This window comes from Microplitis demolitor, chromosome 3, assembly GCF_026212275.2.
Source record: "Microplitis demolitor isolate Queensland-Clemson2020A chromosome 3, iyMicDemo2.1a, whole genome shotgun sequence".
Taxonomy (NCBI): Eukaryota; Metazoa; Arthropoda; class Insecta; order Hymenoptera; family Braconidae; genus Microplitis; species Microplitis demolitor.
This window is the reverse complement of record NC_068547.1, coordinates 24,012,186-24,037,825: the sequence shown is the minus strand read 5'-3', so window position 1 is coordinate 24,037,825 and position 25,640 is coordinate 24,012,186. Positions and strand designations below refer to the sequence as shown.

The 25,640-nt window shown below is 28.0% G+C and overlaps 6 protein-coding genes across 11 annotated transcripts; 3 read left to right on the top strand and 3 right to left on the bottom strand.

Moving 5' to 3' along the window:
* Positions 1-5,273: 5,273 nt before the first annotated feature.
* On the top strand, positions 5,274-6,423 carry LOC103578961 (tRNA-uridine aminocarboxypropyltransferase 1). The gene is made up of 3 exons (XM_008560227.1): positions 5,274-5,616; positions 5,697-5,837; positions 5,906-6,423. The coding sequence occupies exons 1-3, from the start codon at positions 5,386-5,388 to the stop codon at positions 6,398-6,400; spliced, it is 867 nt and encodes a 288-aa protein (XP_008558449.1). The 5' UTR covers positions 5,274-5,385; the 3' UTR covers positions 6,401-6,423.
* Positions 6,424-6,640: 217 nt separating this feature from the next.
* On the bottom strand, positions 6,641-10,207 carry LOC103578960 (phosphatidate cytidylyltransferase, photoreceptor-specific). The gene is made up of 9 exons (XM_014442782.2): positions 9,776-10,207; positions 9,438-9,562; positions 9,258-9,354; positions 9,004-9,180; positions 8,541-8,743; positions 8,307-8,463; positions 8,088-8,240; positions 7,874-8,005; positions 6,641-7,813 (listed from the first exon to the last, which is right to left on the bottom strand). The coding sequence occupies exons 1-9, from the start codon at positions 9,845-9,847 to the stop codon at positions 7,589-7,591; spliced, it is 1,341 nt and encodes a 446-aa protein (XP_014298268.1). The 5' UTR covers positions 9,848-10,207; the 3' UTR covers positions 6,641-7,588.
* Positions 10,208-10,467: 260 nt separating this feature from the next.
* On the bottom strand, positions 10,468-13,812 carry LOC103578959 (E3 ubiquitin-protein ligase MARCHF8). The gene is made up of 6 exons (XM_014442824.2): positions 13,508-13,812; positions 12,807-13,160; positions 12,119-12,210; positions 11,877-12,057; positions 11,515-11,780; positions 10,468-11,438 (listed from the first exon to the last, which is right to left on the bottom strand). The coding sequence occupies exons 2-6, from the start codon at positions 12,936-12,938 to the stop codon at positions 11,174-11,176; spliced, it is 936 nt and encodes a 311-aa protein (XP_014298310.1). The 5' UTR covers positions 12,939-13,160; positions 13,508-13,812; the 3' UTR covers positions 10,468-11,173.
* A 630-nt stretch (positions 13,813-14,442) lies between these two features.
* LOC103578958 (E3 ubiquitin-protein ligase RNF4) lies at positions 14,443-15,639 on the bottom strand. The gene is made up of 2 exons (XM_008560224.2): positions 15,142-15,639; positions 14,443-15,066 (listed from the first exon to the last, which is right to left on the bottom strand). The coding sequence occupies exons 1-2, from the start codon at positions 15,375-15,377 to the stop codon at positions 14,667-14,669; spliced, it is 636 nt and encodes a 211-aa protein (XP_008558446.1). The 5' UTR covers positions 15,378-15,639; the 3' UTR covers positions 14,443-14,666.
* A 195-nt stretch (positions 15,640-15,834) lies between these two features.
* On the top strand, positions 15,835-22,505 carry LOC103578956 (putative uncharacterized protein DDB_G0282133). Of its 6 annotated transcripts, none has more exons than XM_053737716.1 (5): positions 15,835-16,011; positions 16,120-16,201; positions 16,446-17,397; positions 17,474-21,806; positions 21,877-22,505. In XM_053737716.1, the coding sequence occupies exons 2-5, from the start codon at positions 16,144-16,146 to the stop codon at positions 22,135-22,137; spliced, it is 5,604 nt and encodes a 1,867-aa protein (XP_053593691.1). In that variant the 5' UTR covers positions 15,835-16,011; positions 16,120-16,143; the 3' UTR covers positions 22,138-22,505. The 6 variants fall into 6 exon arrangements, with proteins under 6 accessions (XP_053593691.1, XP_053593689.1, XP_014298275.1 ...); XM_053737714.1 differs by having other exon boundaries at positions 16,093-16,201; XM_014442789.2 differs by having other exon boundaries at positions 16,090-16,201.
* A 388-nt stretch (positions 22,506-22,893) lies between these two features.
* Positions 22,894-24,398, top strand: LOC103578955 (SUMO-conjugating enzyme UBC9-B). Its single transcript, XM_008560222.3, has 6 exons — positions 22,894-23,161; positions 23,327-23,404; positions 23,510-23,593; positions 23,672-23,934; positions 24,033-24,095; positions 24,171-24,398. Exons 2-6 carry the CDS (start codon positions 23,339-23,341, stop codon positions 24,181-24,183), a joined length of 489 nt encoding a protein of 162 aa, XP_008558444.1. The 5' UTR covers positions 22,894-23,161; positions 23,327-23,338; the 3' UTR covers positions 24,184-24,398.
* The last annotated feature ends 1,242 nt before the right edge of the window (positions 24,399-25,640 follow it).

Here is a 25,640-nt window from a genome sequence, read left to right as displayed (position 1 = left end):
AGATACATTTTCTCTAGGATTTGTCTAGGATTTGTCTAGGATTTGTCTAGGATTTGTCTAGGATATGTCTAGGATTTGTCTAGGATATGTCTAGGATTTTCAGAGAGATAAATTTTCTCTAGGATTTGTCTAGGATTTGTCTAGGATTTTCAGAGAGATAAATTTTTCTAAGTTTTCTCTAGGATTTGTCTAGCATTTTTAGGGAAATAAATTTTCTCTAGGATTTGTCTAGGATATGTCTAGGATTTGTCTAGGATATGTCTAGGATTTTCAGAGAGATAAATTTTCTCTAGGATTTGTCTATGATTTGTCTAGGATTTCCAGAGAGATAAATTTTTCTAAGTTTTCTCTAGGATTTGTCTAGCATTTTTAGAGAAATAAATTTTCTCTAGGATTTGTCTAGGATATGTCTAGGATTTTCAGAGAGATAAATTTTCTCTAGGATTTGTCTAGGATTTGTCTAGGATTTTCAGAGAGATAAATTTTTCTAAGTTTTCTCTAGGATTTGTCTAGGATTTTTAGAGAAATAAATATTCTCTAGGATTTGTCTAGGATTTTCAGAGAGATAAATTTTTCTAAGTTTTCTCTAGGATTTGTCTAGGATTTTCAGAGAGATAAATTTTCTCTAGGATTTGTCTAGGATTTTCAGAGAGATAAATTTTTCTATGTTTTCTCTAGGATTTGTCTAGCATTTTTAGAGAAATAAATTTTCTCTAGGATTTGTCTAGGATTTTCAGAGAGATAAATTTTCTCTAGGATTTGTCTAGGATTTTCAGAGTGATAAATTTTTCTAAGTTTTCTCTAGGATTTGTCTAGGATTTTTAGAGAAATAAATTTTCTCTAGGATTTGTCTAGGATTTTCAGAGAGATAAATTTTCTCTAGGATTTGTCTAGGATATGTCTAGGATTTTCAGAAAGATAAATTTTTCTAAGTTTTCTCTAGGATATGTCTAGGATTTTCAGAGAGATAAATTTTCTCTAGGATTTGTCTAGGATTTGTCTAGGATTTGTCTAGGATTTGTCTAGGATATGTCTAGGATTTGTCTAGGATATGTCTAGGATTTTCAGAGAGATAAATTTTCTCTAGGATTTGTCTAGGATTTGTCTAGGATTTTCAGAGAGATAAATTTTTCTAAGTTTTCTCTAGGATTTGTCTAGGATTTTTAGAGAAATAAATATTCTCTAGGATTTGTCTAGGATTTTCAGAGAGATAAATTTTTCTAAGTTTTCTCTAGGATTTGTCTAGAATTTTCAGAGAGATAAATTTTCTCTAGGATTTGTCTAGGATTAGTCTAGGATTTTCAGAGAGATAAATTTTTCTAAGTTTTCTCTAGGATTTGTCTAGCATTTTTAGAGAAATAAATTTTCTCTAGGATTTGTCTAGGATATGTCTAGGATTTTCAGAGAGATAAATTTTCTCTAGGATTTCTCTAGGATTTGTCTAGGATTTTCAGAGAGATAAATTTTTCTAAGTTTTCTCTAGGATTTGTCTAGCATTTTTAGAGAAATAAATTTTCTCTAGGATTTGTCTAGGATATGTCTAGGATTTTCAGAGAGATAAATTTTCTCTAGGATTTGTCTAGGATTTGTCTAGGATTTCCAGAGAGATAAATTTTTCTAAGTTTTCTCTAGGATTTGTCTAGCATTTTTAGAGAAATAAATTTTCTCTAGGATTTGTCTAGGATATGTCTAGGATTTTCAGAGAGATAAATTTTCTCTAGGATTTGTCTAGGATTTGTCTAGGATTTTCAGAGAGATAAATTTTTCTAAGTTTTCTCTAGGATTTGTCTAGGATTTTTAGAGAAATAAATATTCTCTAGGATTTGTCTGGGATTTTCGGAGAGATAAATTTTTCTAAGTTTTCTCTAGGATTTGTCTAGGATTTTCAGAGAGATAAATTTTCTCTAGGATTTGTCTAGGATTTGTCTAGGATTTTCAGAGAGATAAATTTTTCTAAGTTTTCTCTAGGATTTGTCTAGGATTTTTAGAGAAATAAATATTCTCTAGGATTTGTCTAGGATTTTCAGAGAGATAAATTTTTCTAAGTTTTCTCTAGGATATGTCTAGGATTTTCAGAGAGATAAATTTTCTCTAGGATTTGTCTAGGATTTTCAGAGAGATAAATTTTTCTATGTTTTCTCTAGGATTTGTCTAGCATTTTTAGAGAAATAAATTTTCTCTAGGATTTGTCTAGGATTTTCAGAGAGATAAATTTTCTCTAGGATTTGTCTAGGATATGTCTAGGTTTCTCTAGGATTTGTCTAGAATTTCTCTAGGATATCTTCAGGATTTCTCTAGTCGTTTTTGAGAAATTTCGAAAATACATACAGACATGCATACACTCGGACATTATTTTGAAATTAGTTAAAATAGCTTCCTAGAACCTTCAGACGTGAAGATCTGTTAGAAATTCGATTTTCGAAATTCGGACCGAAACCGATAACTTCCCGAATTTTAAAAAATTTTCAATTTTCTTAGCGGGAAGTTAAAAAAAATTAATGTTCATTACATATTAGAGTTAAAAGTTTTTTGTAATATATTTGGAGCTATCGATCGTAAGAGCTTTTGTCTGAAACGCGACAAGAATTACAAATTTAATAATTAAGACCTGTGATACGGGTAAAAATATAAAACTGTTGAATAAATTCAAAGATTTAACTTAATAATTAACATTTAATTATATATTCATCTTTTTCTTCTTCTTCTTTTTAAGTACATGAGCTGTTATTAATATTCACTTCATTAATGTTTGATACTGATATTACAACAATAATAATTATTATTATTATCTGATATTTATTTCTATTATCACCTGACCGAGTATAGTGTACTTTGAAAGCTTTCAAAAAAATTAATAAAAAAATTGGAAGCTTACCGATAAGCGCGTATTTACTGCATACATAATACCTCAGTATAATATACATATCGTATATAAATATAATTTACAGCATATGTGAGATAACGTATATTAATGTATATCGATCGATAAAAAAATAAAAAGGAAAAGGGAAAATTGATGACTACTTGGTATCATCAGTTGAGATGACTATTGACGTGACATGAAAATGAGTCGACAAGACTATTTCATTCACCAGAATAAGAGATGAGAAAAAATAAGCAATAGTGTATATTATAATGTGAATATGGGGGTGTCAATTTGTGTCTGCGTATTTCCGAGGACTTTAATTTGCATGTAAATTGTAACATCCAAACACTCGTCACTATAAATATTTCCTGTTTCTAATATTATAAATAAAACTATGTGCGTGTTCATACGAGAGAAAGGTTCTTATTGATGCAATGTGTCACTTTAACGAAAAGCAATAGCAGTCAGGGAATCATCTTGTTTATTTTCACATCCCAACATGCCGAGAAAAATCATCCCTGCGACAACAAACATACGCTATTTATTATTATTTTTTATTTTTATCATAAAAATTATTATTGCCAAGTCTAAAAATATATATTTTTAAATTGCAATCTAATTTTTTTTTACTTTTTTAAATTATAATTAATAAAAATATGCATCAATTAATTTACTCGTCAAATATCATAACAATTATATCCTACTATATGTTGTTTGAATATTTATGAGTCAACAAATTTGTATCCGTATTATATTTAATTGACATAATTAGTAATTGTAATTATATTATTATGTCCACTCATGAATAAATATACCAAATATGTCCATTTATATCTGGCTGGTGATGATACAGCAACTTTTTCGTTGTAACAGCTAATAATTAAATTTATATATAACTACATATATGTAGGATGTATAATAGATATTAAGTAATTAATTAAATGAGAGAGAAGAAATTAGCGTATATTTGATAGCTCAACTGACGAGACTGAAAAGCCAAAGTGCAGGAGAAATCGAATTAGTTTAACACTGCTACTCGAGAAAGAGCGATCGTGCTTGACCGCACTTAGTACTTATATAGTGTACCTTATATATAGATATATATAGGTAAATTGCACGCGTCAACCTAATAAACCAACAGAACCGACATTATTATTAGTCTTGTTCAATTCCTATACTACTAGTAGTCTGATAACTGCCATATAGATACTCTATACATATATGTACTTGTACTGTTTTGCTGGTCAGATGTTCTAAGTATTTTAAGCGACACGGAAGCACAAATAACTTATTCCCAAGTCGAATACACATAACATAGTCTACGAATAAATAATAAAACGATAATAGACTCAATTTTACATTAAATATGTAAACACAGATATACTATTATTATGAGCTTTAATTTATAATTAAGCTTTTGAAATTTAAATAAGAATTTATATTCAGTTCTTCAAATAAAAATTATAAATCAGACACAAAAAAGCCTAATTTTAATTTCAATTATTATTCAAAGTTTATAATCCTTATATAAGAAATTCAAATCCTTTTTGAATAATAAGATTTATATTTAATATTTAGCATAACTTTCTTTTTTTTTTTTTTTATTTTTATAAAAATATTAAGCTATTTTTAACTTTATTAATTTTAATTACTACTGCATAAAAATAATATGCAACGTAATTTATATATATATATTCAGCATGGAGGGTCACAAGTTGCGAGAAAGCTTTTCCACTTGCAATCAAGAGTGTGCATATTAATTACTCTGATTTTTTTTAATATGTCAATAACAGAGAAAAAATCTTTAGAACATACATCCCTCTTTCATTTAACTCATTTCCTTGTCCCTCTGTACTTTATGTAATCAATATATGTATTGATCGTGAACCCTACATCGCACACCTTGAGCTTGAAAGCCTCGAGTGTGCTCTACTGTCAACAAACCCAACACATCCCGATAGACTCGCGTTAAATTTATTCTTTTATTCATGTAGTCTAATTAATTAATTAATTGATTTATAATTTATATTGATTTACTTAATCGTACATAAAGGAAAATGGGGTTTAAAGTTTGTTTGCAGTCCATTGGTTGTGTTTCAGACAAAACTCAAATTTATTTTTATGAATTACGTATATAATATATCTCCATTGATAATTTAGATGCCAATTGAGATGCCCATTAAATCGTTAATTACAGATTTTTTGCTCTCATCTTTCAGTTATAGTTTCTCACATTTTTTTTTTAAATTTAAAATTTAACTTGAAATTTAATATAAACCCGTAATTAACTGCTGCCAGTAATAAATTTAGAAAGTAAAGAAGATTTCCCGCCTTGATGACATCACAAGAGCGCTAGTGTGTATTATTATTATTATTTGCGTATGTATGTACCCTATGAGCAGTAGGATGAATGAAAAGCTAGTGTATTGAAAATAGAGTGGAAAATAATGAAATATATAAAAAAAGTAGAAGTGGAATGAGAATGAGATGGAAATTGTAAGGTTATAATAAACAATACAATGACAGAATCAGTAAATAAAACAAAAGAATCAGATGATTATGATATTTTGGAAAAAAGACAACGTATTATTGATAAAGCTCCATTTGACCATTTAAAGATTGACGATCCTAGTGTATTGGATAGTATTCAAGGCAGAGAAATATGTGGAAAATGTTATAAATCACGTAAATTTTTTTGCTACACTTGCTACAATCCTGTTATCGACTCTAAATATTTTCCACGTGTCAAGGTATATATTTTTTTTTTTTTTTTTTTTTTTTTTTAATAAACATAGATATAAATATTGTATTGTTTTTTAAATATTTCCAGTTACCAATTAAAATAGACATTATAAAACACCCAAAAGAAATAGAAGGAAAAAGTACGGCCATTCATGCTGCTGTTTTAGCCCCAGAAGACGTAACTATTTATATTTATCCAGATTTTCCAAGTTTTGAACCTAATGACAAAGTAAGACTTTTTTTTTAAAGCATACACTCAATTTTACAAAATATATTAATTTTCTATTTATATTTCAGGTAGTACTTATATTTCCGGGTAAAAATGCTGTCAGTATTGATACCTTGTTATCTAATAGATTATATGACAAAAATAATGAGGTTGATAAAACGTCGTCAGTGGATATGAATCATAGTTACTATCCAATAACTCGAGCAATATTCATCGATAGTACATGGCAACAAACTAAATCTATTTACAAGGATTCGCGATTACGAGCACTTCCTTGTTTAATTTTCAATTCAAGAATATCACAATTTTGGAGGCACCAAAGAAAAAGTCCTCGGTGGTATTTGGCGACAATTGAGGCAATTCATACATTTTTAGTTGAGTTACATGAAAAAACATACGGTACTGTAGAAAATTATAGCAATTGTAATCAAGAGAACATAGGTAGTGATAAATATTGTGGACAATATGATAATTTATTGTACCTTTTTAAGTATATGTACAATAAAATACACACTATTTATGATCATGACCAATTAAGAGCTTATAAGAGACCGCTTATATAAATAAATTTTAAACAAACCCATCAAGTTATTATTTTTTTATTACACTTTTGTAAGATTACTACGATCTTTTTTTTTTTTTTTGTTTTTATTACTACATAAATATATTTATAGATATTAACACATTTTATTAAATAATTTAAAATACTTGTAACATTAATTACACAATAAAACGTATTTTTTTTGCTTTACTAACAACTATGTTTTTGGAGATTACTCCATATATTTTGTAATGAACATCAATATTCAGACAGATCATTTATTATTTACGTACTCTGAATACAATAAGATTATTAAGTTCATTTAAACATTTATAATATTTTTTTTTTTTGACATTAATTATTCTTTTTGTTAATATAAATCTGTTAAAATATATATAATAACTAATATTTAATTAATTTAATAATAGACTTTTGTATTGAATTGAATTAATTTACTACAGTCATGATTTTAAATGTTTAATTAAGTATATTTTACGAAAGATTAACGCTCAATAAAATTAAGTTATCTTAAATATATATTTTTTATCATTCCACCACGCACAGTAAATAAAATTAATTTATCAATTTAAAATAATAAATTAAATATTTAAAAACATCTTATTGTACAATATTTAATTAATTATTTTCTACATAAAATGCATAATTCCGTTGCTACCGTTGCCGTTATTTACCATAAATAGTTATTTTTTCAAATTATTATAATAAAAATGGATCAAGACTTGAGATCGGCCGGTTAATTAAGTTTATTTATTTAGTTTACGTAATAACTGATTTTTCTATGGCAAAATACAGTAAACTATGGAATAAATCTTTGGCCTAGTCAATCAGCACTATCTAAATTTAGTGCCTTCGTAATAACTGATATATATTTAAAAAATGTCATCCATCTAATTTGCTCTTTATAAAATAAAAAAAAAAAAAAAAAAACTCTAAAAATTTATTTTATAAATATTTTTCTATCGCACCATTAATCATCATCTGTCATTTTAATGACATATTTGTACCTGATTGGATAATATTTATAAAAAAATAATGTTGGTACTTGTACATTTTGAAAAATATTAAAATTGATTAAACTTATATAGCAGTAAAATATTGGAATGATTGCACATAAATGCTTCTCAAAGTTAAAAAATTCATAGTACTAAAATTAATGATTATAATGATAATTATTAATATTATTTTAACCTTAAGAAGCATTAAGAAGTCCTCTGTGTTCCAGAGAATCTCGTAATGCTGTAAATAATTGTAACTGTTGTTCTGGTTTCAAATTATAAACAAGCTGCAATAATTTTTGTGGCGACGCAGTATGAATAAATGAAGAAATATAGACATTGACAAAAGTTGCCATCAGGTACTGACAGTCAAAACGATCCATTATGCCACCATGACCAGGAATCACATCACCAAAGTCCTGTAAAATAAATATACATTGTTTTTTTCTTTATATTTTATATAATAACAATAGCAGTACCTTAATTTTGAATGCACGTTTAAATCCACTGGCAAAGAAACCGCCAAAGGGTCCTATGACTGAACTAAATACTGACATCGAGAGAGAATGTAGCATAAAAGGATACAGAGTTACACTAGACTTGAGATTAAGCTGTAATTTTAATTTTTAAAAATTACTCAATAAAAAATGTCTAATTAATTAAATTAATACTCCAAAAATGACAATAATATACCATTTTAGTTATCGCTTGTAAACTCTGTGGAAGTACATATTCTTGGGGCCTAAACAGACTCGAAGGTTCGCAGTCCATAGTCATTCGCCCCAAAGATTCACTATACTCAATGGGGCATACGAAATAACGATATTGGCACATCACATATGACATCTGAAATTATTTTCATCATTTTAATTAACTATTTATATTTATTTACTATATATTTATATTAATTACCATTATTCCGAATATAACTGTTGAAATACCACCCCCGATAAATCCTTCCCATGTTTTTTTCGGTGACAATTTAATTAATGGAGTGCGACCAAAAAAGAATCCAAAAACATATGCCATAACATCATTTATTACAATCATACTTACTGGAACGATAAACCTAATTATTTAAAAAAGGAATAGATAATATTAATAATAACAAGTAGTTAGTGATAATATAGATAATTTATCACTCACCATATCAAGCCTTCAAATATATTTTGAATAATTAGATAGCTTTGTGTGACAACGATAAGAAGAGCAACGTGTGTCCAAGCAAATAATGAAAATTGTTTCATGTAATATTTCTTTACGAGCGATAAAACAAACCAAACAAACCCAACAATATATAAACAGAATGATATAAAACGATGGTAAGTTACAAGAACTCTTAAATAATCCTGAAAATAATAATAATAATAATCAATATTATTGATAGTAATTATTGAGCTATCAACTGTACGAAGCCATACAAACATCCTTTCATTTAGTATTGTGCAATACAAAAGTTTATATGTATATTGATTTTGTGTCGAGAGTTAAATACACATTAAATATATATTTATATATTAAGTACATGTTAATCACACAAATTCAATTGTCTACTTAGATGTCTATACCTTATGTATTATTTTTATATTAATTAAATAAATAAACGTACCGTTCGATTTATCACCACTGCAAAGTAATCCATTAAATTTTCACCATAAAAAAAGTAATTTGACGTTATCAAAAAATACCAAGACAATGATCTAAACCAAGGTAAACCATGAATTCTATATACAGCGTAACCAATATTTATTATTTCAGCAAAACATTTAACTTGAACAACTAAAGTCTAAAAAAATTACAAAAAAAAAATTATTTACTTAATTTTTAATTAATTTTAAACAGATATATTTTGATAATACTTACTGTGACCATCAGAGCTAATGGCCCACCATAAATAATTAAACAAAAACCAGCAATCATTAACCATGTGAATATACCCCTGATTACCCAATTTTTCCAGCTATAATAAAATATTATCATTATTATTATCATATTTTGTACAAAAAATATAAAAGTTGAAGTAAAAAAAAAAAAAAAAATTACCGGTCGGGTAAGCCAGAAACAACAGATTCAAGGATACCCGGGGTATGATCAGTACCCTGTGGTAGGGTTTTAGCCAATTCATCAACTTCCAGTTTAGCATCATCTTCAGACTCAATGTCTTCTCGCTAGATATTATTAGAAAAGAAAAAAATAAATAAGTAGATATTTATTGGTCGGTAGTAGGTCACCATTGTAATTCTTACTGTACTTTTTTTTAAAATTAACAGAAAAAAAATATCAATAAATAATAATAATGTTAATGAGGAGAAAAAAAATAAAGGTGGAGTAGAAATAGTAAGGTATTTTTTTAGTAAACAACTAAACGTCAATATTCTTGCCTGATCTTCACTGGGATCTCGTACAACGCCCGCTGATGATTCTCCAATCGTTCTCTGTCGTAATTCAGACATTTTACCAGCAATAATATTAATTAACAGTAAATAATGTTTAATATAAATATAATTAGCACTGTGATCACTTAAACGTATGGGTCAAATGAATATTTACATTTTTAAATAATTAACCCAACAGGGCGGACGTGATGGACGTTTATGAAAATCACAACTGAAAACTGAACTCGCGCAAAAGCGCAAAACTTACTGTACATTCACACAAACAACTTCCACCACAATGTCCACAATACTACACAACTGAATTACTGAGTGTAAGTAAATGTATACCGTATACATATATAAATTAACGTCATCCAACACACAACACACAGCTGTTCTGTTTGATGTTTCGTCGTATTTTCGGCTTTTCCCGACACCACTCGGTATATTTCAAAAAATCAATTTTATTATTATACTCCCTCTCTTAATCGCACTTGCTCATAAATTGAATTTTGTTTATTATATTTATGGACATTCGTATAAAAAAAAAAAAAAAAAAAAAAAATTAAATATATATATTTTTTTCCAATACTTAAACTTTATTATCTTATTATTTTTAGTATCACGTGGTACTAAGTTAATTAACGTTAACGACTCTAATGATTAACTGATAATATTATATTATGTGTTAGGAAATAAAATGATACTTTCTTTATTTATTTAATGTCGCAATAAATTCCCTGCAGCAAAGATTTCATGTTTATATCTATATTTATTACCACGTGATATATTATAATAATTAAATTTTAATAATTAATATAAATATATATTGTAAATACAAAGGGTCATTTAAATATGGTAAATTTTATTGAATAACATCACAGATATAATAATTATGTACACAATCGTTTAGTGGAGAGAAAATACAGCTCATTTATAGAACTTATATCTAAGTCTCTCTCCTTTCTTAATTATTATTAATAATAATAATAATAATATATAAAGAAATATAATCACTCAAGTACTAAGTATCGAGTAAAAGTATACTCCAAAGACTGGAGAATGCTAGACACAAAACTTTAGAGTTGTTGTATCCTTGGAAGCAAATAAATTTATTTTATGCACCAACAGACTGTTTTTTTTTTTTTTTTATGTTGTTTTTGTTGTTGTTATTATTTGCTTACCTCCTGATGAAATCAACGTAAAAATATGTTTTGTTTTATTTTATTATTATTATTAATATTATTATTATTATTTTATTTTTTGTTGAATCATAGTCCAGACATTATTTTTATACATAATATATATGCATGCACCATTGTTGTGTATTTTTATGTATGTATAGTATGTATAGTTTTATGATGATTACACGTGACGATTACAATAAACAAATATTTATCTGGACTACATATTATCCTCGGACGATGATAATTTGTCAAATACGTATAGCTTGAGTTGAGCATCGTGTCTCTGGGCAGCCGTAGCAACAACCTCTGGTTTAACTGTTTCGGAAGCGCAAGAGGGGTCTAAAGTTCTTGGTAAAAGACTACGATTCAACTCAGGCAATGAGGCAGTGGGATCTTTTAAGGGTAACGTCACTTCTCTGAGTGAATCTGTTGGTGAAGGAGGAAGCACCACTTTTTCCGGAGCATTCTGAATAAATATTACTCTAAAATAATAGTAAAATATTTTTATAAAAATATAAATACATCAATATATTTATATAAATGTATAAAGTGATGTACCTGTTAAACGCTCGCCATCTTCTGCATAATTCAATGTAAGCTTTACACTGAATATACATAAATACAAGACCACCAGTAGAGCCTATAACAACGACTATCAATTTTGTCCAAAATGGCCAGTCGACAAATCCTTTACGCGCTTCTTCAACGCTTCGTTCTACCAAAACATATAAAGACCAAGCTACACATAGTGCAGCTACTGCGTGAAATGCAACAGCACACCATAATTTTCGTATTTCTGGTGCTGACATTTCAAGTTTCTCCCACTTAAATTTAATAATTAATATTTTTATTTTTTTTTAATTATTTTATTATTATTATTATTATTATTATTATTATTATTATTAAATAAGTAAGTGTACCTCTGAAAATGGTTTTGTTTTGGCATGCATAATGAATGTAAATTTGCATAATTCACATGCACGTGTGTCAGATGCTTTGATCCACTGTTGAAGACACGCCTGATGTACATAACGTAAACTGCCACTGCAATAACACGGTGCTAAAAGAGGAGCTCCAATATCACCTTCACAATGGCATATCCTTAAACAAAATTATCATTATTATTATTATTTATTTAATTATAATTAGAATATTAACTTACCGACAAATGTCATGGTTACTCGAGGATAATGTGCTAACAGAGGAATGACAATGATTTGGTATTACTGTGACAACTGTCGCGTACGTTGGTTCCTAAACAAAAATATAATAATTTATTATTATAAGAACAATGAAATTAATCATCAATTCATCAGCTATTGTCTCATGCGAATACATATTTTTATTTTTTTTTTATTTTATTCTTAATAAATTAATCATGACCATGACAAATATAGTGCTTAATGAAAATGAAAAACATTGAAAAGATTCAAGCAGCCATATATTTAAAATTTTCACAGAATGATAAATATAGTATTTTATTAATAACAAGATATCTGTTGACCTTTATACGTGAACAGAGTAATTACTATTTAAATATCTTGATATTATTATATTATTTAAATGTTTATTAATTTAATTATTAGTTATGCATAAAAGTTATTTTAGTATTATTTAAATATATAAATATTAGTTGTAAATCCAAGTTATTTTAGTATGAGTTGGCTTGAGCCAATGTAGATCACTTAAGATTTTATTTTGGGAGTGATATTAAACGATTTAACGTATGTTGTATATGCATCATCAGTATGCATATATCATAATAATAATAATGACTTGGCAATAATATATAATAATTGATATTAATTGTAAAATGATGATAAATAATATTAAGATGAGAAAAAACTTACTCTTGGTGACCATTCACCACCTCCCGATGGACTGGTATTATTTGAAGGACCAAGGGATTGGGGTGATTGCCAATCAGGGGGATTAACATTGATCTGGTGAACAGGCATTACTTTTGAGTCATTTAAATTCATCAAAACAATCACTGTTGATTCATTTTTTTTAAACAAATATTATTTTTTTTAATATTGTCTTGTTACACCTCTCTATCGATGTCATATTGTAAAATAACACTTGTACACACGTAATATTTTTTTTTTTGTTCTTAAATATAAAGAGATCTATTTAAAATGCCGCTGATTATAAACAAGACTCCAACAAGGCTGAGTAACACACCTCAATAATTACTGGATTCCCTGAAATAATATAATAAACAAACAAATTCAAATGTGCAAAGGTGCAACATAAAAACTAACAAAAAATTATTTTAAAAAACTAAAAATTACTAAAACACAAAAAAAAAAAAAAAAAATAAATAAAACATAACAAACTAATAAATTTTTTTTGTTTATATTGTATATACATAAAAAAATGTTGACACTGTACACTAAAATTTTTTTGTATAATTATTTTTTTGTCCGTAAGATAAATATAAAGAATGATATTGAAATAACCTTAAATGTATGTAATAACAAAAAAAAATATATGTATTTATATAAGTATATGAATACTGGTGAAATATAAATAATATTAATAGACTTACAGTAAATCAAATGACAATTTTGATATTCAGTCGTTTCGGCGTGAATGCAGCAGCAGCAGCAATCATCACTTATCATCACGATTAATGTGTATTTTGTAATATTTAAATTTAAATAAAAATAACAGACGATGTATTATTAGTTAATAGTCACCTTAATTTAAATTTATTGTTAATAAATTATAAAAATAAAAGCATTGTATAGGTATGCTTAACAATGGACCAGCCCTTGGAAACAATTTTGACACTTGATCCCGTGTGTCACTGACACGGGCCACGGGCAGTTCAGGGCAGTTGTTTCTTTGTGTATTGTTGCTGTGTGAGGTCGTGGTAGTGGTGGTAATGCTACTGCTGCTGCTGCTGCTGCTAGTGCTGCTAATATTTCTCTCAATATGTAAAACTCTTGTCTCAACTCGTCGTCTAGTAACCAACAACTAGTCTGCACATCATCAATTAAATATTCTCACTTTTTTTTTAAATTATCACAACAAAGTAAAAATAATAACATTGAAAAATTTAATAAATTAGTAATTTAAGTGATTGGTTAATAATAAGACATATATCCTAACAGTAGATATGACTGACAGTCACTACTAATAAAAAAAGTTTCTTTACTCCTTACTGCTGCACCATCTGTTCAATGGCTTTCACTGTTTGCTGACTTTCACGCAGTTTCATGATGCACAACAGCCATCTGCACTTTTAAATAACAATCAAGACGACAGTCAAAAAAACAAATCATTATTTTGAATACGAAACAACAACAACAACAACACAATTTATATTTTACCCCATGTCATTTTAATTATTTATTGCTATATCTAAAATTAATTAATCTCTACATTAACTTAAATTTTCAAATAAATTTAACAAGTTTGTAAAATTGATAATTAAATATTTATTAGTTTGTACAATTTTATTATAAATTTATTATTATTATTATTAATTATTAGAAACTAAAGAATAGTTGTAATTTTATGTAGTCTTTGAAATTAATTTATTTACGATAATAATAATTATTATTGTCGACTTATTTGAAAGTATAAATTACGATCTGGACAATTATAAATATAAAATTATTAAATGTAATAAAGAATACTGATTTAATATAAATTTTAAATTAAGTAATAATGATAAATAAATGAAAAGAAAATAAGTAACATTAAAGGTGAAGACGAATACAAGATTTGAGAGTAGCCGGAGCCATACATACTGGACATTTTTTTCTTGCACTTAGAGAACTTTGAATGCAATTTTCACAAAATATGTGACCACATTTTGTTGACATTGGTTTCAATGAAGAATTCATCAATTCCTCAAAGCATATTGGGCAAGATAATACAGTAGTTGATTCATTATGTAAATCATTTGTTTGAATTTTATTTTTTTCCTTTGTTTGATCTTTCATATCAATTACTTCTGATAGAGTGGTAGTAGTAGCAACACCAGCAGCAGAAACACTAGCACCAGCTGATGACGTAGGCATTACATTAGTGTCATTATTAATGACAGTACAACGAAGCCCGGTTGATCTTCTTTGTCTTGCTGGTCGAGATGGACGACTACCAATAAAAATACAATTTTACATATTAAATTGAAATAAACGTAAAGATTTTATTGTAAACTGAGATACAAACCTTACTGGCGAATCATTGTCATCAATTACAATGGTATCGTTTAAATTTGCAGTAACATTACCAGAAGAATCAGACTTATAAATTGATGATTGTTTACGTTGTCTTGTTGATATTGGTGTATCTACTGTTAGATCTATATAATGCTCTGGAGATGGTGATCGTGAATCTCCATTGCCAAGTTGCGATCGTTTTCGACGACGACCAGCCGTCAGTATTGTTGTTGTTGGTTGAGACATTATTTGTCTATTGACTTTTGTTTGTTGTTATTATTATTAATCAGCTGTGTAACCGTATGATAAACAAAAGCCTATTTAAAATGTAATTTCTAAATAAAATAATTTTAAGTTGTGATGTTTGTCAACTTTAATAATAAATTAAATATAAAAGATTTAAAATAAGTTTTTGTAAAAAATGAAAATTAATTAATAAAATAATTTGTGTTAATTGATCTTTTGCAAGATTTTTATACTCTCGAGAGCTCTGGATGTCTAGATGGGTTTTAAGTTTTAACCTGAGACTATTTTATCAAACTGAGAAAGGAAAAAGCTAAACTCAAATGTTTAATTATAAAAAAATAATTATCAACAGTTGGTATAATTTTTGTGGTGCTAGAATCCTTTTCTCTATTATTACAAATACATATGCTGTATATTTTCCTTCTCTTTAAACTCTATTCTCCTATTTGCTGTTTAGTGCTCTGAATTGATGGTTGATGCTGCTTCCACTGAAACTGCTGATGGGATAAAAAATAATTCCAAGGACGGAAGGAAATTTTGACGAATAAAGTGTGTGCAAGAATATAATAATATTTATTTGTATTAGTGTGATATCTGCGACAATATACATATGTAACTAGTTTAAATGTCATTGGTTAGTAGTATGTGTCAATGTAAATGTAATTGTATAAAACATTGTATTTTATTAACAAAATTATTATTATTGTCGTAGCAGTCAGTAAAATAATCTCATGTTTCGCAGAACAATAGATAACCACAACAGGTCATGGCATATGTCAATGTTGCAGAATGGAAAACTGTACAAGTTTGCGAATGGTTGAAAGGTATGTAAATAAATAAATAAATTAATTAAATAATATATATACACAGTGTGTAAGGTATGAATTGGTGATGATTTTTCTTCAGGGCGTGACAAATAAAAACGACTCATCTCAACCGATATATATCTATACATATATATTTTAATTTTAATTTTATTTTTACGTTTATTTTTTGTTGTGGAAATAATTATTATATTAAAAGAATAAAAAAAAAAAAAATGTAGATGTATTATGATTTAAATTTCAGGTCTGGACAATTCGGTGCTTCCTTATGTTCACAGTTTTACAAATAATAAAGTTAATGGACAACAATTGTTAAATTTGAGGCCGGAAGATTTAGAACAGTTGGGAGTAATTAAATTAGGACATCAGGAAATAATTATTGAGGCTGTTGAGTACCTGAGAAATTTTCATTATGAATTGGATCGGGAAAATTTACAATTATTGGCATTACGTCTCTCCTGTCAAGCTCACAGTTTACACAATGAGTTATTTCGGCAAACGGATTCAAAACCACTTAAAACACAAACATTATCTGATGTTGTGGGTGTTATGAAAACAGTTAAACCATTGGTCAGATGGTTAGATCGTTCGCCATTTAGTGGACAATTGGAGTATAATGATAAAAAAAGTAAATTATTAAAACTGTCAATTGAAATAGCAACATGTGCTCAAAGAGATAGATTTGCTGAAAAACCAATTGAAGAAATAAAAAATTCATGTGGTGAATTGGCTAAACTTGCTGATTACATTATACAAGATATGACTGATCCGATGATTTTACAACCAGCAAGCTTAGATTTGGCAACATTAAAAAAAAGACCCGGTGATGAATTGGGATTTTATATTTTACCATCATTTCATGGTTCTCATCAGATTGCTGAAATAAAATTTAGCTCTCCAGCTCATCAATGTGGTAAAATGGAAGACGGAGATGAAATTGTTCAAGTTAATTATCAAACAGTTGTTGGCTGGGAAAGAAAAAATGTTGTTGAATTGTTTAATGAAAGTCCTGCTGAAGTTTTATTGACATTAAAACGCCGTCCAAGACACACTAAAGTTTATGGCCAAATTTATATAAAACCTTATCGATTACCAAGTAATAAAAAAACATGTTATACTACAAGATGGCAACATAATCTTCCATCACCACGGCCAGAATTACTCACTATACCAGATTTTTCAATGCCATTACCAAGGTATTTTTTTTTTTTTATTATTTATCAAATAAATACTTGATCAATTTATTAATTATTATTATAATAATTGTTTTAGAAATGATGCTGCACCAAAAGATCCAAGTCCAGAGCCCAAAAATATAATTAATACAGCCAGTATGTTAGATACTATGGCAACAGACAGCAGTGAATCGGACAGTGAGGTCGAGCCAGCGTTATCAACTCGTCTGTACGCGTCTAAACCACGAAGTTTAGTACAGCGTCGGGCAACAATAACAGGAGCAAGTCCAACAACAAAGCATGCTGTTGATATTGAATTATTCTGGAGAGAATTAAAACAAGAACACAATACGACATTTCAACTCCGTGATAAAGCTGCATCCTGCGCCCACGGACTTGATAGTGTACCAACTTCGAACTTGCGACCACAAACATGCTTAGGCATTGAACCTACTAAACGCAAAAAAAAATATGATGAAACAAATGATGATAATAAAAAAATACAATTGCCCAAAAAATTATGCTCAAATGAAAGTGATCCATTAACTACAACAGCAAATAATTTTAATAATAATAGTGATATTAATGTGCCTTGGAAACCATCCAAAGAGATTAGTACTAGTAATACTAGTAGTACTAGTAGCAGTAGTAGTAATAGTAATAACTATAATAATATTATTAAAGATTTAAAAATATTAACAATCAATAATAATGACTCGGATAGCCATAATAATAAAAATTACAGTAATCTGGTTGACACGACGACAAATGCAACAATTACAACAATAACAACCACTACTACAACAACTTCCTGTAGTGATATTTCTGTTGATGATTCAACTACTTTTAGTTGTTCTACTTTAAATAAGACTGATCCGATAAATTTGTCTGAACAACTTTTATCGGATACCGATTGGGAAAAGGAAAATTTACAAAATATTACAAATAATAAAATGGATAGTATTGATAATGATAATGAAACAATAAATGATGAAAATTTAAATAATGAATCACGGGCAAAAATAACTACTCCAACTTCTAGCTTAAATGACAATACAATTGATTGTGAAAATAATAATAATAATAATAATAATAATAATAATAATAAATTTGTGCCTATAGAAAATAATAATAATAATAATAATGATAGTGATTATGAATTATCAGCTAATAATAATTCAAATGGTAAAGTGATGGAATCAATTATTAAATTATCAGATAATTGTAATATAAGCCGTGAAAGTAGTCAAGATAAATCAGAATCAGCCAGTAGTTATTTGGAAGAAGGTATTTACAGTAGCAATAGCAGTCACAGCAGTAATAACGATAGCAAAACTTTAAAATCAAATTTTGAAGATGAGTCTATTTGTTTTATTAAATCTGACAAAGTTATTGCTGAAGCTGAAACTGAATCATTAAAAAATAATGATACGGACCAATTAGCAAGTATACAAGTGCCTTTGAAATCTTCGTCATCTAATACTACATTAAATTATAAAGTAACAGAAGATTTGGAAAGTAATATTATTAACAAAGTACGACAAACTCCACCTGAACCACCGCCCAGAAAATATTTCAATAAAATTTCACCATCAAATTCAAATTTTATTTCTTATAATACATCTCAAGTAAATATAATAAAACCTAAAGTTCCTGACAGACCAGATATTAAACGTGATTGTTTTAATTCTGAAACAAATTTTTTACCTCATACTTATAATAAGCAGCGAAGAGACTGCGCTACCTATGAAGGCTACCGTAATTTTGCTGAGAAATCAACTGACTTTATTGATACTGAATTAAGTACAGCATCTGAATCTAGTACTAATAATTCACAAGTTTATGATAAAAGTTATAAACAAGATAAATTTAATTATGAAAAATATCAATTATTTTCGGATAAATTTTCAAATTCAAGTTTATCAGATATAAATAATATACATAGAGTTGAATCAGTTGCAACAGCAACTGTTGATTTACCAGATGGTGCAACATGTTCACATCATGGTCAATTTTTTGATAATTCTAAAACTCGTACTCTCGAGAAAGATAAAAATAATGAAAAAGGTGTCGTTAATAGAGCTATGATGGTAGCAAGAAGTATTGGCTTACACAGTGGGTCTAAAATTTGTTCTTCAAGTCCAAAAAGTAGCCGAAAACGTAATATACTACTTGCTAAAAGAAGAAATGTATCAGTAAAAGATATTGGCATTGGAGATTTAGAAGGATGGCTTACTTATAGAAGTAGAGGTGCTGGTGGTGCTTGGGCAAGATCTTGGTTCATTCTTAAAGGATCATCACTTTATAGATTCAAAAATCAAGATAGTCTTAAATCTGATTGTCTTATAGTATTAAATGGTTTTACAGCATCACAAGCATCTGAAGTTAAATCAAGAAAATATTCATTTAAAGTTTATCACACTGGAACAGTTTTTTATTTTGCCGCTGATACTGATGATTATTTATCATTGTGGCTTGACTCAATAAATAGAGCAACTCTAGGTGCTGATACACACAATCGTACCAGTGGATTGTTCAGTGAAACAGATGAAAGTGATACTGAAAGTAAAATTAAAACAAAGGATACATCATTACCTCTAGACCATAGCAAAATACATTTTGGGTCATTGAAAAAAATTGGACGAAAAGATTCAAATAGTAGCAATAAAAATAACAATAATAATCAGGAAGCAAGTGGTGCAAGTTTAGATAGAAAATACTTAAGATTTTTAGGTGCAAGAACTCAAAATTTACCAGTACCGACAGCTCAATTTAGAAGTTATAGAAGAGTATTGCCGTCATCAACACCGAATAAAAAGCAACAACAACCTGCACAGAGTTGCTTAGACTCTCGAGTTACTGTCGCTGGTAGTAGTACATTTTATGGTTTATCTTGTTCACAGAGTCCTGTTAATGTACCAAATACTCCCAGCAGTAGTAATAACAGCAGTTACTGTCAAGATATGGGTGATTATCGTCAAACATCTGAAAGATCATATTTAACTTCAACTCGAAGTAGACCAGATGATCTTAGAGGTTTTGTCACTCTCGAAGAATTTATGCTCTCACATCAAAATGAAAATAATCATCATTTATCCAATAACAATAATAATAATAGATCAACATCTCCAAGATCTATTTCTTCTACTCATGATTATCTTAATCATCATAGTAATGGACAAAGTTATGGTTTCAGTAGTAATGGATTTGCTACCAACGGAATGATTTACGGACATCCAAGAAATGGACACGAGTCCCCAGTTAATGCCAGTAGACATTGTCAAAATTATACAACACATACCTCTGATGAAAAATCAATACCTGAGCATCAAGTAGACATTAATAACGGAGCACGATTTTCACATGATGTAAATAATTTAACTTCAAGTGATGAATATTCTTTACGACCCTCACCATTACCACGAAAATTAAATGAATTTATGTCAAATTCTAGTACCAATGCCAGCTGTAAAATTGACAAAAAAATACAACAAGAAAATGTTGTTTACTATCCAAATAAATCAAATGATTCTCCTTCATTTTATGGTCGTAAAAATAATAATAATAATAAATCATCTGAATCGGGTTATTCACGAGATTTAAACACTACTGCAATGTCAAAAACAGCTCGTTCTCATAATGACAATAGTTCAAGTACACCAGAAAATTTAATTAAAAAAAAATTTAGTTCACTAAATAGAAACAATGATTCGTCATCAAATACTTCTCAGCCAGTATCAAGAGTATTTTTAAGAGATAATAATAATAGTTGTTATTCAGGATCAAGTGGAGATTTAAGTTACTGTACTCCGTCATCAGAAACATTTGAACGAGTTAGAAAAGAAACATCAGTCAGTAGAAAAGCAAGTTTTAATTTAAATGATAAACGGCATGATAATTATTCTCCTTCTTCTTTTTGTTCTGATAAATATTGGTTGGTAGATTCATTAAAACGTTCCGATAGTAACAAAAAAACAACAACAAGCGCTAGTGAAATATCTCGTTTGAAAAATGTTGCACAATATCAACCACCGCCTATTCCTACATCTCCGTTTGAACAGGATGGTATGAAAGCTGCATTTGAAATGCATCTTGATAAAGAGCATGTACAAAAAGCAACCAGTACCAGCAGACTAAAAAGTTTTTTTGGCAGTAAAAATTTACAAAAACCTACAACACTTGACGTATCTAAAGAGCCACAAAAAACTCTATTGGGATCACCAAGACTTCACAGGGCATTATTTCGTGACAAAAATACAAATCATCGACAAATGATTAGTAAATTACACGGTTCTAATTCTGGTCACGGTGATTGCGCTCAAGGATTCAGTTACAATGGACAATCTTACAATCATCAAAGTATTAATTCAGCTAGCTCAATTAATGATTGGAGACCTGATACACCAACAAGTTGCTATAATACAGAAGAGGTAACGTATACGCACTACATTATTATCAAATTATTATTATTATTATAATTATTATTATTATTATTTTTAGTGTTCTTCAAATCATCTATTGTGTCAAAAACTTTCGTCAAACACCAGCAGTAGTGATGTTAATTCAACAGTAATTTTACCACCAGTATTGCCTTACATCCCACCGCCAACTTCACCGCCTCCACCTGATGATTATCCTGGACTTGAATATCCGCCAGTATTTGAACCCGGCACTTATACTTTATCAGATGCATCTTTGCTCCGAACTCGAAGTAATAAAAGTCGTCGGGGTAGTAATCAACATCCAAAAGAGTCATTTTAATTATATAATAGCAATAATAATGCTAAAAGTTATTCACTGAAAGTATTATTTAAGCAATAATATTAATTCTATTAAAATAACTGTTAAATAACATAATCGATTTAATTTTTTTTTAATTGTAATTTATATTCATGTGTGTTATCATCGCATGAACTATTTATAAGCGTTTAAGGTAATTAATGTTATTAATTCGATTTTTATTTTTTTTTCAAAATTGATCAAGTTATAATTGTTCAAATTTAATGATAATGTTTATATATAGAAGTAATGTTATCATTTTAATTTGTTTTATAGTATAATAAGTACAATACAATTTAAAATACGACAATTATTTTTAAAAAAAGTGCCTATATACACTAATAAATAAATTTTCATACATATCTTTAAATAATTACATTTAGGTATTGAGATTTTGTAAATGAATTTTAATAATAGTATATGCAATAAATAACAATCTTTGTATTGTGTAAATTGTAAATACAATAAGCAATGTATAATGAAGCAATAATAATTATGATAATAATAATAATAAGTTTTTATTTTGGGCAAATGCCTTTTTTATTGATTGATTTTTAAAGCTTGAGTATTTTTTAATGTTCTGAATATTTAAATTTATTTCCTGTTACCTCTCATATGTTCCTAGATCAAAACCAGCAGGTGCCAACTTTAAAAAAATGTTTAACAAAATACCCAGTGAGAGTACGCGCCAGACCCTAGGGACTCTAGCAACCAACCAACCACTGAACACAACGGCATGGAATAGTGCGTAATTCCGTATACTTTTACCCTCACTACTTCCTTTCATTTGCGTATTGCTAAATATTGCTTATTGCTGCACTGTTTCATTCACTACTTATTTCAGAATAATTATTCAAAGAAGTTAATTGTTAATTATCGACAATAATTATCATCTCTTTGGTGATTAGATTTGATTGTGTGAAAGAATTATTTTTAAGCATCCAAGGTTACATTAAACGGCAACTGCCGCTGCGTTCTCTCATATAGAGTGTTTGTTTGTTGCAGGGTAAGATTATTGAGACATTGAGGTTGGAATTTACATTTTTTATATTAAAAATAAAAATTCAAAGTTCAATAATTTATCACTTATGTGTAATGTATTCAAATCTTAGCAATTGACACATTAATGATAACTTTTTCCTTTTATGTTTTTCATTTGATCGATTTGTAGACCAACGTCACGATGTCAGGTATAGCGAGTGCCCGACTTGCGGAAGAGCGAAAAGCTTGGAGAAAAGACCATCCATTCGTAAGTTGATTTATCAAGTCCAATATATTGCCTTTGTCTGTTTGATTTAAGCGACAGACAAAAACTGGACACGTGGTATCAATTTTTTAAATTTTCCAATTGCAGGGCTTTGTAGCACGACCAACTAAAAATGCAGATGGTACACTTAATTTAATGAGCTGGGAATGTGCTATTCCTGGTAAAAAATCGGTACGAACACATAAATATGACATTACTGCGTCGGTAATCTAATAATGCCATTTTTTTTATTTATTCAATTAAATTTAGACTCCCTGGGAAGGTGGTCTCTACAAATTGAGAATGATATTCAAAGATGACTATCCATCAAGCCCGCCAAAATGCAAATTCGAACCTCCACTCTTCCATCCAAATGTTTATCCTTCAGGAACAGTTTGTCTTTCATTACTGGACGAAGAGAAAGATTGGCGACCGGCAATCACTATTAAACAAATTCTTTTAGGTATTCAAGATCTGCTGAACGAGCCAAATGTCAAAGATCCAGCTCAAGCAGAAGCTTATACTATTTATTGGTAACTAATATTATTATTTTAAATTTATTCAAATTTTTAATTATAAATTTCCGATATTAGTAATTCAAATCAACACGATCTTTATTTTATTTTTCTAGTCAAAACCGTTTGGAATACGAAAAACGTGTCAGAGCACAAGCCAGAGCAATGGCACCACAAGAGTCAGTTTTTATTTTTATATTACTAATAACAATAACAATAATCATATATATTTATTATCAATTATTTTTTTACAGAGCACAACTTTAAAAGAAAAAATTATTTATTTTTACCATCTCTCTGCTGCTATCATTATCAAAAATAATAATGAATGCGTACACAGGATAAAAATAAAAAGTCAAGTACACATCTACAGACATTTTAATAATTATTTATAATAACATACAAATGATCTGTAAACAAAAACGTTTAAATTTATTGTGTTTAGTTCATTAAAAATTTAAAAGTAAACTATTGAAAAAATATTCACTGCACTTACACGTAATGTAAGTTACTTTTTTTTTTTTTTTTTTTTTTTTTTTTTTTTTTTCTTTTATCATTCCATGTAAAAGAATAATTTTCATACTTTTTTAAATATTTATATGTATAAAAAGCAATTTTTTTATTTATCCTTATAAATTATAAATTTACTACATCAGTGGCGTAATGTATCCACGCTGTGACTTGTTTGTTACTTCAATGCAATATCTTTAAATGGTACATTGTGGTAATTTAAAAAAAAAAAAAATCTGCAACTTAAATGTGCGTACAAACAACAACAGAAAATTAAAATCTTATATGATAATCTTATCTTATAATATAAATTATATATCTTTATAAAAACCTTATCGTCTTTATTTGCTTACACAGTTTTTTTAAATTTTCTCCAACAGTTAAAATACCAGATTTTCTTGAAAAAAAAAAATTATATATTTAATTACTTCTTTGATAGTGTTTTTAATAATAATTACGTATGTATAAGTATAACAAATAGTTTATATCGGATTTATTATATAAACAATAGTTTTTGACAAGTAGTTTGTATTTTAAAAAATGTAAGTGGGTATAAATATATTAATCTACAAATAATAAGACGTCAATCTTTAATTCACATCATTAATATATTTTTTATTATCATTAATATATATTTTAATTTTATTGAAGGTATTTTTTATAATTATAATTTAATTTACTTATTATTTATATAATTAATAATAAACCACTATTAGGTTTTTTATTTTTTTTTTATGAAATAATACATTTTAGTTTTGAGTTGGGTATTGCTATTGAATGAATATATAACATTGGTACTGGTATATTTATATACATTAGTAAATCAGCTGATTGGTGAGTAGCATTGATAAGACTGTAGCCGGTGCTTGTGTAAACTGGTTGTGTTATAAATAAACTAAAGAAAGTGCATATTAACAAAAATAAAAAAAAATAAACAAGTTTTACGCGTTCTTATAATTATACATATAAAAATGAATGATTAATGTATAGTTTAAATAAAAATTAGTGCTAATTATTTAATAAACAGGGGCAACGGTCACACCGACAGTGAATAAAAACCATTAACGTAATTTGCGCATTACATTGAATCATTATCTTCACATTATTCTATGTCAGTTTCTATCAAAATCTATTAATAGCTCAGTTTATTTATTGCGGTATTAAATATTTATCAGATTAATTTTTATTATCTCAATATATTTTTTATTATTTGT

Bases quoted from the DNA above. Each gene is read 5' to 3' on its own strand.
- LOC103578956 (XM_053737716.1), top strand. From the start codon at position 16,144: ATGGCATATGTCAATGTTGCAGAATGGAAAACTGTACAAGTTTGCGAA. The intron at 17,398-17,473 runs GTATTTTTTTTT...TAATTGTTTTAG, and splicing joins TTTTCAATGCCATTACCAAG to AAATGATGCTGCACCAAAAG. The intron at 21,807-21,876 runs GTAACGTATACG...TATTATTTTTAG, and splicing joins GTTGCTATAATACAGAAGAG to TGTTCTTCAAATCATCTATT.
- LOC103578960 (XM_014442782.2), bottom strand. From the start codon at position 9,847: ATGTCTGAATTACGACAGAGAACGATTGGAGAATCATCAGCGGGCGTT. The intron at 9,181-9,257 runs GTAAGTATTATC...TAATTTTTTTAG, and splicing joins CATTAGCTCTGATGGTCACA to ACTTTAGTTGTTCAAGTTAA. The intron at 8,464-8,540 runs GTGAGTGATAAA...TTAAATAATTAG, and splicing joins ATATTTGAAGGCTTGATATG to GTTTATCGTTCCAGTAAGTA.
- LOC103578961 (XM_008560227.1), top strand. From the start codon at position 5,386: ATGACAGAATCAGTAAATAAAACAAAAGAATCAGATGATTATGATATT. The intron at 5,617-5,696 runs GTATATATTTTT...AAATATTTCCAG, and splicing joins AATATTTTCCACGTGTCAAG to TTACCAATTAAAATAGACAT. The intron at 5,838-5,905 runs GTAAGACTTTTT...TTTATATTTCAG, and splicing joins GTTTTGAACCTAATGACAAA to GTAGTACTTATATTTCCGGG.
- LOC103578959 (XM_014442824.2), bottom strand. From the start codon at position 12,938: ATGAATTTAAATGACTCAAAAGTAATGCCTGTTCACCAGATCAATGTT. The intron at 12,211-12,806 runs GTAAGTTTTTTC...ATTTTTGTTTAG, and splicing joins GTGGTGAATGGTCACCAAGA to GAACCAACGTACGCGACAGT. The intron at 11,439-11,514 runs GTACATCACTTT...CTATTATTTTAG, and splicing joins AGATGGCGAGCGTTTAACAG to AGTAATATTTATTCAGAATG.
- LOC103578955 (XM_008560222.3), top strand. From the start codon at position 23,339: ATGTCAGGTATAGCGAGTGCCCGACTTGCGGAAGAGCGAAAAGCTTGG. The intron at 23,594-23,671 runs GTACGAACACAT...AATTAAATTTAG, and splicing joins CTATTCCTGGTAAAAAATCG to ACTCCCTGGGAAGGTGGTCT. The intron at 23,935-24,032 runs GTAACTAATATT...TTATTTTTCTAG, and splicing joins GAAGCTTATACTATTTATTG to TCAAAACCGTTTGGAATACG.
- LOC103578958 (XM_008560224.2), bottom strand. From the start codon at position 15,377: ATGTCTCAACCAACAACAACAATACTGACGGCTGGTCGTCGTCGAAAA. The intron at 15,067-15,141 runs GTTTGTATCTCA...TTTTATTGGTAG, and splicing joins GACAATGATTCGCCAGTAAG to TCGTCCATCTCGACCAGCAA.